A 9,233-nucleotide genomic window follows, 5' to 3' on the forward strand; every position below is an offset into this window, starting at 1 on the left:
GACAGACGAGCTGTCGGGCCGCGGGGACCTGGCGAGCTCCCCCCACCCTGCCAGGCCCCAGAAAGACACATCCCCCACAGGTGCGGAAGCTGCCCACTCGAGGCGGATGCTCCCGTGGGGTCTTCCAGAGCCTCCCGCAGCCCCCCCCCGCCTCCCAGCGAGGCTGGCCAGACAGGACCCCGCCTCTGCCCTCACGGCGGCAGGCTCCGCCTGAGCCTGTGTCCCCCGCTCAAGGGACAGCTGCCTCCTGTTGGCTGAGCCCAGGGAAGGGGCTGCGGGGCTTTCCGGAGCGTCGTCCAAGCGGAGCGAGCCGGGACCGTACCAGTGCACGTAGTCCTTGGGGGCAAGCTTGCTGATGGACGGGACGACGGTGTGCAGCCACCACACGGCGTCCCGCTGGATCGCGGCGATCTGGTTCTGGAAGGAGCGCAGCACCTCGAGGTCTGAAAAGGACACGCGGGATTACGGCCCGCCCGCACGGCGGCTGGAGGGGCCGGGTTCAAGGCGGGCCTGGGGGACACTCGGAGCATCCCAGCCGCACCCACCCAAGGATTACGGAGAGGGACACAGAGGTCGATGGGACACCCCGATGCGGCTGGAAGAACCCGCAGGGAGCACCGGACAAGCCTCCAGCGCGTGGAAGAAAACTTCAACGAGATCTCAAATTCCAAATGATTTCACCCCTCGAGTTCTTCACAACCTCACTAAGGTAATCACCGGAAAGGTGTCCGCACCAGGCTTCCAGCAGGGTTCGTGACGAACCAAACCAGGCCGAGTTCACCAGCACCGCCCCGCTCCCCTCCCGTCCTTGGCCGTAGGGCACGCTTGAAGTGAGGGAGACCACAATTCGAGCGAGTAGGCGACCCGGCCAGAGACCAGGCAGGCGCAGCTTCCGGGAGCCGCCCCCAGGAAGCCCCCGGGTCCCCAGGGCAGGTCTGCTGGGCCTCGGGGGACAGCCTGCAGCCGCGGAAACGCCTGCTGCCACCCTGCTGTCCCCACCCGTGACCCGAGCGGAGTCGGGCCTGTTTCGGGTCCTTACTCTTCTTCTCCCCTTTGTCCCAGGCGACACCAGCCTCCTTCACCTGGGCCGTGATGCCCAGCATCATGGACACTGCCAGCACGTCTGTGATGTGCACCACAAAGCGCTCCTGCAAGCACAGGGCAAGGTCTGTGTTCTGGAAGGGCCTGTGCCCGGGGGCCTCGCTCAGGCCCCCCGCACACAGGCGGCCAGGACAGGAGGACGCCCCGGGACCCTGTGCCCTGCGAGGGCCAGCGGGAGGAGGTCTGGGGGCCAGGGCCTGGTCACACATGGGAAGGTTCAGCCAACAAAGCTGCCAACTTGCCGCGTGGCCCTCGAGGCCCTCCGCCACCTGCCCCCATCCTCCTCTTCCCCAGCATCCCCCTCCACCCCCCAAAGTCTAAAATCTCCCTGGAGCAGACCACCCGCCCCCTCACAAACACGTCACCGCGGCCCCGGCTTCCTGGGCACACTGCCCCTCGGCTCCCCCCCACCCGCCCGCACGCCGAGCCGGGAGGTCGCCCACATGCGGCCAGGCACAGAACGTGACCCGTGCTGCCCTCTGGGGCCGGCCGCTGGGCACACGGGGCGCCAACCACAGACGGCCCAAGAGGTGGCCACGCGCGGGAGCCGAGGGGACAGCGGCGGCACCTTGAACTCCATTTCCAGGTACGGGGCCTCCTTGCGCTCCTGCATGAGCCCCAGGCAGAAGGCCTGGAAGTTGACCTCGTGCTTGGTCTGTTTGACGATCTCACGGAGCAGGGCCCGCGAGGCCCGCAGGTAGTCGTCCTTGTTGGTCAGCAGGTCCTGGAACACCATGGCCAGGAACTGTGCAGAGAGAGGGGCACGTGGGGTCACTCCCCACCGCCGTCAGCTTCCTTCCGCCCCAGGCCTGCTCTCAGGGCTCCCTCCGTCCTGCAGGAAGCTTCCCAGAACCCTTCCGAGAAAACGTCCCGCCCGATTCCCCGGAGAGCACGGAGGGGGGGACGGACCAAGACACGGTCCCCACCGCGGCAGCCGAGCTTCAGGGATGAACGCACTGGCTCAGTCGGCCCAGCCCCCCTCACGCCGCACCGCAGGCCACGAGGACGAAAGAGTGGCCGTGACTACAGGGGCCTCGCCTACCGGCCACCCTGCACACAGCTGTTTCCAAGCCTAGCCCATTCCCATAACAACAGCACTGCTCTCGCTCTCCCAAAGCACCCTGGGATCCCAGGGACTCACAGAGCTGCGCAGCGCCACAGACGCCTGCCCCACTGGGAGAGACCACCCCTCGGGCGGCCGGACGGGCCTTGGCTTGCAAACGGCTGTGTTTGTTAGGCCTCGGTGCCGCCCCCTCCGGAACGAATCCGGTTTTAGCTTCTAAGGAAGAGTCCCGTGACACGGCCGCACCTGCTCCGGAACTGACCCGAGATCGGGAGCGACCGTGGCTCACTGGGCCCTCTGTCCCCTTCCAGGGCTTTCTCCCACGCGGCTCTGCACCACACCGCCGGCTCCGCCCAGATGCCCGGTCGCGCAGCCCGGAGCCCCCAAGTCCGGCGTGGGGCTCCCGGGCCGAGGCAGCCCCCACGCCAGGGGCCGCTCTCCTGCCCGCGAGCGCCAGGCCGCCCCGCGCACAGCGCCCTACCTTCGGCGCCAGCTCCGAGCTGTGCTGCAGCACCGTGTACAAGATCTGCATGTTGTTGGGGTTCCGCGCGTTGGAGAGCTCGTTGAAGACCACGAACTTGATGGTGGTGCCCAAGTTGTCCTTGTGCGCGCTCAGCAGCTCCCTGGACACGAGCCGAGCCGAGGGGCCCTGACGCGGACTGCGGCCGCCCGCCCGCCACCCTGCCCTCCCGCCGCCCTCCTCGCTCCCACTAGGGCCGCACCTGATGCACAGCATGTAGTGGTTGAGGAGAACCTTGGGCTTGAGACGGATCTTGATCAGGTGGGAGATGACGTCCATGTCCTCGACGCCATGCGTGTTGCAGTTCATGCACACGGACATCAGCAGGTCCTGGGCCGGCCTGGTCAGCTGCGGGGACGTGAGGGGGTCCCCGTCAGCCTCGCACACAGCTCGGCACCCGCACGACCCAGGAGGGGGGCTCCCCGCCCTCACCTTGGGGTTCTGGAGCCACATCTCCAGCCTCTGCACGGCCATCAGCCGCACCTCCTTGTACCCACAGGTGGAGGTGAGCAGCCGCAGGAGGTTCCGCGAGACGTTGTCGATGGGCTGGCGCCGGTTGAGCTGGTCGCGGAGCATGTCGAGGACGTACTCCTCCACGCTCTCTGTGAGGTCGTCGTACCTAGGCCAGAGCGGGGACGACGGAAGGAGGGCCGGCTCTCCTCACGGGCCCACCCCGTCTGCCTCCCGGCCGCCCGCGGGCCCTGCCGACGGGGGCCGCACGGGTCGCCTACCTGGGCATGAGCTGGCCCTCCTGCTCGGGGCTGAGCTTCTCCTCGGCGATCAGGAGCTCCGTCTGGCTGTCCTCCTCCTCCGTGAGCGAGGGGTGAGGGCTGCCGCCTGCACACAGAGCCACTCGTGGACACCCCCCCTCCCCCCAGCCGTCCCGCGAGCACCCACCCCTGCCCACACCGGGTTCCGCGGAGGGAGGCGACCCCAGCCCTTCCCTCACGGAAACTCCGTCCTCTCCCCAGCCCGGCCACCGGTGTCTCTCACCAGCACTGAGATCCCCGCCGCCGCGCCCCACCTCCCCCTGCAAAAGCATGCTCTTGGGGGGCATCTTGGTGTTAAACGCTGTCTGGACGTTGTCCACAAATGTCTTGCAGTGCGGGCTGTCCACCCAGATCCGCTCCCCCAGGGAATCCTCGATGTACACCTGCACGCGACACACGTGCCCCAGTGGGCAGCTCGCTTCTGCCTGCCCTCCACCGCTCCCCCGATGTCCCAGCTCCCTGGGCGGGGGGGGGGGGGGGGGGGGCTCCCAGGGCAAACCCCCCACCCCCACCCCGCGGCGGCCCGCACAGGGGAGACAACCCAGGCCGTTAGATATCCAGCCTCCGGCAAGCACGCACTCAGTGTTGCCCCTTCCTGCTCCCAGAAGAGGCGGCCTCACCTTAACAAAGATCTCAGGCCAGTTCTCGTCCTCCTCGTATGCAGCCATGAGCAGGCTGCAGGCCAGCACGGACACCAGGCTGTTCCCCTTGGCCTTGAAGTTGATGGAGGCGTCGCGCCGCAGAAGGCTGCACAGAGCCTGCAGGAGGCGGTGCGTCGTCAGGGGAGGGGGACGGGGGGGGCAGGAGGGCGCCGGGGCCCGTCCCCTCCCACCCACAGCCCTCACCTCGATGACACCCTCTGTGGCAAAGATGTTGGGCTTGATCTTGGCCAGGTACATGAGGCTCAGGTACAGCGCGCTGTCTGGCTTGGCCCGGGTGGCCTTGAGCTGCTTGACGGCCCCACAAAGCACCCCCTCGATGCGGCCATCGTTGCCCTCCAGCTCAGCGGCCTCGATCTCGTCCAGCAGCACCGAGGGCGGGACTGGCAGGCACAGGAAGGGCCCTGTCAGGGCGGTCGGCCACAAGCAGAACCCACCTTTGGGTCCCCCCCCCCCAAGACACGGGACGACAGGGCAAACCACCAGAAACCCAGCAAGCGGGGTCTCAGGGCTGTGTTGTGGCTGCCCCTTCTCCAAGAAGGACAACACTAACCGCCAGGACGGGAGCAGGGCAGGAGCCGCTGGGCTCACGGGGCCGACCCAGCCAGTGACGGCCCGCAGCAGGGGCAGCGCCCCACAGCCTCAGAGCGCCGGCCCCGTCCCCTCCAGGTGACTGGCTACCACGTCCCGCACGGCTACCCTGGAATTACCCGCTCCCAGAATACGTTTTTCTAGAAACGAGCCAACTTTTTCTACGTCTTCCAATTGACTGACCCAACGCGGTTCGCATTGTCGACTTTCCTAACCGCGGCTGCTTCTCTGGGGGTCTCCTCCCACCGCCACTGACCACGCCTCTGCCTTCTCCCCAGACCTGGCCTGCAGGGGAGTTTCTGCCTTAACAGTCTCCGCAGAGCACCCTTTTTGGGTTTTGACCTTGTCCCCCGTGTTCACGTCCACCATCTCTTCAGTCCTTCCCTCTTTCCGAACACCAACCTCCCCACACAGTCAGCGGCGGCCTCGCTAAGCGTGCCTCCCGAAAGCATGTTGGGGCCACCACGCCTTGTCCTGGTGCCACCCGCTATCGCTCGGGTCCAGGTGTCTCCCACTCCCCCTTGCCGTCTGCTTTGACCAGAGAGATCCTTCCGGTTGTCTTTAAATACGCAAGCACACAGAGGGAGGCGCTGCTGTCGACTGCTGAGTTCACCAAACGAGGACGGAGTCTAGTGATAGTCACTGAAGGCTTTCCGCAGGCCAAGGACAGCGGACGAGCAGGCAGGGCAGGTGGGCCAGACTCACTGAAGACCTTGACGTCCCCCACGCCCGGGGCTACGCACAGCTACGTGCGGCCTCCTGTTTGCAAAGTGCCTCATCGCTCAGGATATGCTTTCCACACCGCATTCCACCTGCTCTCCAGAACCACCGTTTACGGGAGACGCACGGCTACTAACTGGGAGAGCCGTGGCCCGGGCAGGAGCCTCAGCCCTGTGTGTGCTTTTAGTGTCCGCCTGCCCTCGCTGCCAGGAGAGGGCGCCTTGGGGCGGGGGGCTGCCGCCCCGCGAGGCTCGGGCCTGGACTGGACGCCTGACTCGTCTCCCAAAGCGCAGCTGGCCCCAGCTGTGCCTTCTGCTCCCCATGCCCCAGGGCTCCCTACCGCCAACCGAATCAGGCACAAGCATCTCTCCGGCGGCCAGCCTCGATTCTCGCCCCGTGCGCCGCCGGGACCTAGCCCGTTCCCGGCACGCTTTCCTCTCCGGAATGCAGGCCTCTGCCTGGCGGTTTACTCCCCAACATCCTCGAGCACCTGTCAAGATCCTAGCCAGCCTTTAAGGCTCACCTGCACCTTACAGTTCCCTCGTGAGGCTTCTCTCTGCCAACACTGTCACGTGAGTACCTGTGTGTTCCAAACCTGGGGCTGGCTGGGTATTTGACGGATCTGATCTACGTGGCCTCGTGGAGCAGCTAAAGTTAATCACTGGGAATATGGCACAGAAAAGCAGGAGCGATCTCAGATGCGCGCAGCTCAAAGCCTCTCTGTAAATAACAGAACTAACGTACTTTCTCTTGATGTTCACGTCGTAGCGTTTCCTGCCCCGTTGGCGAGGATCACTGAAGCGCGGGCAGAGGGGGACTCCCCAGAACACAGGGCCCCCTCTGGTCTGCCTCGGTGACCGCCAACCCCCAGTGCCCAGAGCGGAGGCGAGCCAAGGACAGAAGCTGCTCACGGAGGATAGTGGCTGGCAGTGCGGCCAGTCATACTCCAAGCCAGCCCCCGCAGAGGGGCTGAAGAGCAGAGAGAGCGAAGCCCATCCGCTTCCCAGCAGACGGCGCACGGGCACAAGCTGGGCGCGCTTCACGGGTAAGGATCCCGAACCGTGGGTCACCCTAACCTCAGAGAAGGCCGCTGAGGCTCACTGCAGCGACGTGCCCGCTGTGGACACCTGCTCCTGCAGCACTCCGGGGCCCGAGACCCCCCTGTGCCAAGCCCTAGCCCGCACTAACACTTCCCGGTCTCCGTCCCCGTCACGAGCTGGCCGGCTCGAGGCGGGTGGAGGCGCCTGCGTGAGAAGCGCTTTGGGGAACAAACTCGCAGAGGACTCCTCTCCACCCTTCCGCCTGTGCCACACCCACGCTAAGCCTGGAAGTGGCCTCTCCTGAGCCCCCGGCAGACGAGCTGTGGGACCTGCTCTCCGCCAAGTCCGGACACCGGCTTTACCTTCGATCGGGACCACAGACGGTTCTTTAATCGATGGAGAGATAGCGCGTTTTTCCGCGACTGCAGCCTCAGCCAGGCGCCCCAGGGCACTCAGAGGGGGTGTGGAGGAGAGTTTGGGGCGTTTGGTGAGGCCGGTCAGCGCTGAGGCACCGGCCAAAGCGGCTGCGGCGTCCCGCTTGCGCTCCGAAGGCAGGCCGGAAGGGGCAGGCTTCAGCAGGGTGGACGCCGTTTTCGATTCATTGGCCTGACCCTTTGAGCCCAGAGCAATGAAGTCTCCCGGCGGAGGGTGCCCTGCAGAGAGGGGAGGTGGGGACACGTGCACCTTTACACGGTGGTGGGGGGGGACGGGGAGAGGATGCTGCACAGGGACTCCAACCTCCCGCTTTCTCAGAGGGGCTCAGACGAGCGGCAGGGCAGGCAAGAAACCAGCTGCCAGCAAGCCCAGGGCAGAGCAGGGTCTGGTGCGGTCGGCCACTGGGTGCTGACTACAGACCAGACCAGACCCCTGCTTTGGGAGCGTCGGCTCACTTGATCCCAACAAGATTCTGACACAGGCGCCCGTCCTCTCGCTTTGCAGAGGAGGAAAACGAGGCACCGAGACGTACAGTCACATGCGCCCGGCCACAGCGCTAGGCAGCCCGGCTCCGGCCTGTGCTGCCGCCCGCCCCCGGCCAGCGAGATCCTCAGCTGCTTCTCTGCAGCCTCGGGTGTGCCCCGAGAGGGAGTCCGCCTCCCGGAGGCGGTCGCAGCCGGCCCATCCGCCCAGGGACACCGTTCCAGACCCCACGCCCGGGAACCCGGGCCGCAGGCAGAAGCCCACACCTGAGGGCTTGGCCGCCGCGCTGGGCCTGCGGACCGTCGCGGGCTTGGCCCGGTTCATTCTGTCCCCCTCCCCGCGCTGCTCCTCGCCGCCGCGGTGTCACCCGAGGAGAAGGCCGGCGCCGATCCGCCGTCCCCTCGCTCGCTCATTCATTCATTCGCGCCCGGGCCGTCCGGGGCTGGGGCCTGCGGGCGAAGGGGCCGCGGCCCCGCAGGGCGGAGCGACTCGGGGGCCGCGCGGGCCCCGCCTCGGATCCGCCGGGGAGGGATCGGTACCGCCGGCAGCCGCGGCCCGGCCCACACGCCACCCGCCCAGCGAACCGCCCGGGCGCCCCAGCCACGGCCGTCCCGGAACCGGAAGCCACCCTTGCCACCCTCGGCACCACGACTTCCAGAACAACCGGAAGCAAAACAGCACGGGTTGGGCGGGAGGCGCCTGCGCGGTGCTTGCAGCGCCCTCTGGCGGCGGGAGGCCGGCCGAACCTCGCTGCCGCCGACCTGAGTGGCACGTGCCCTCTGCAGGTGAGGGTGACGCGGTTCAGGGAGGGGGTCGCGGGGACTCGGAACCAGAGGTGCTGCACCTTCAGGGTCCTGCCCTCCCGTTTGGCTGTCAGAGGCCAGGTTTCTGGGATGCCCGCGTTGGGTCGAAGAGGGAGCCCAGGGCTGCGAATGGGCACGTCTGCAGCGGGGATCCCAGCCTCAGTTTCCCCGCCCGCACAGTGGGGCTCTGCTGCCTCTCCCAGGCCTTTTGATGGCAGAGGACGTGTCCACCCTCCCGGAGTGAGGCTCCATGGCGATGAAACCCCACGCCCCCCACTCCTATCAGGGGTCACCGTGCGGTCCTCGGGTCTCCGGACGCAGCCCCACCCTGCACCACGAACGAACGAGGCCGGAGCGACTGCCCGGCCCACAGTCTCACTGGCCAGCCAGGTGCCTTCCTCTGTAGAGTGGGCGGCCTGGCGTGAAGGGACAGGCCGTGGGAACCCCGAGCGAGGCACTCCTACCGGGCCTGAGTTTTGGCAAAGCAGGGGTCTGCAGTTAAGGGACCTTCCTCAGTGGCGGCTGCAGGTAGGGAAGGGCCGAGCCTCAGGGGAGGAGGAGGCAGTGGGGCCCAGGTGAAGACCTGCAAAGGGCGGTCAGTCAGTGTGGACGCGTAGCCAGCTGTGTCCGCAGGCGGGCAGTGACCGGACGGGGGAGACGGGCCCAACTTGTGACGGTCACGTTCACAGGAATGGGTGTGGGTCCCCACGTGTGTCTCAGAGGGACACAGGAGGGCTCACCACTGCAAGCCGTTTAGGGAATGCTCTAAAGCAGGGGGCAGGGGCCTTGTTGGCCCCACCGGGGGTCCCTCTGTCAGCGGTGGCTGGTAGAACCGGTGGGCACAGCAGGCACGAGCGAGGATCCTTTGTCACGGGGGGGGGGGGGGGACGGCCTACTGGGAGCCCAGAGCCGTGCCCCCTGGCGTGGCCAGTGGGGGCCCTTCTGCCAGGGGAGGGAGGCAGCAGTGGGGTCACCTTGCCAAGGGCAGTGGAGGGTGTAACTCAGAAAGCCCATGGGAGGTGCCCGGTGCCCCGTAGCGCCCCCCCCC

General features: G+C 67.1%; 2 protein-coding genes across 2 annotated transcripts in view; one reads left to right on the forward strand and one right to left on the reverse strand.

Annotated features, from left to right (window-relative positions):
• The window catches only part of INTS1 (integrator complex subunit 1), a 29,762-nt gene extending 21,755 nt beyond the window's left edge, over positions 1-8,007 (reverse strand). Inside the window, exons 1-12 of the mRNA XM_086691892.1 lie at positions 7,649-8,007; positions 6,827-7,117; positions 4,300-4,496; positions 4,075-4,212; positions 3,678-3,837; positions 3,416-3,521; positions 3,117-3,303; positions 2,887-3,032; positions 2,646-2,787; positions 1,670-1,846; positions 1,040-1,148; positions 323-443 (exon numbers count right to left, since the gene is read on the reverse strand). Of these exons, the coding sequence (XP_086548018.1) occupies positions 323-443; positions 1,040-1,148; positions 1,670-1,846; positions 2,646-2,787; positions 2,887-3,032; positions 3,117-3,303; positions 3,416-3,521; positions 3,678-3,837; positions 4,075-4,212; positions 4,300-4,496; positions 6,827-7,117; positions 7,649-7,706 (1,832 nt within the window). The 5' untranslated portion in view covers positions 7,707-8,007. The remainder of the gene's footprint in view (positions 1-322; positions 444-1,039; positions 1,149-1,669; positions 1,847-2,645; positions 2,788-2,886; positions 3,033-3,116; positions 3,304-3,415; positions 3,522-3,677; positions 3,838-4,074; positions 4,213-4,299; positions 4,497-6,826; positions 7,118-7,648) is intronic.
• On the forward strand, positions 5,155-6,833 carry LOC147572844 (uncharacterized). Its single transcript, XM_086692764.1, has 3 exons — positions 5,155-5,208; positions 5,364-5,996; positions 6,193-6,833. The coding sequence occupies exons 1-3, from the start codon at positions 5,155-5,157 to the stop codon at positions 6,766-6,768; spliced, it is 1,263 nt and encodes a 420-aa protein (XP_086548890.1). The 3' UTR covers positions 6,769-6,833.
• Positions 8,008-9,233: the final 1,226 nt, after the last annotated feature.

This window comes from Puma concolor, chromosome E3, assembly GCF_028749965.1.
Source record: "Puma concolor isolate L17-30 chromosome E3, mPumCon1.1.hap2, whole genome shotgun sequence".
Classification (NCBI taxonomy): Eukaryota; Metazoa; Chordata; class Mammalia; order Carnivora; family Felidae; genus Puma; species Puma concolor.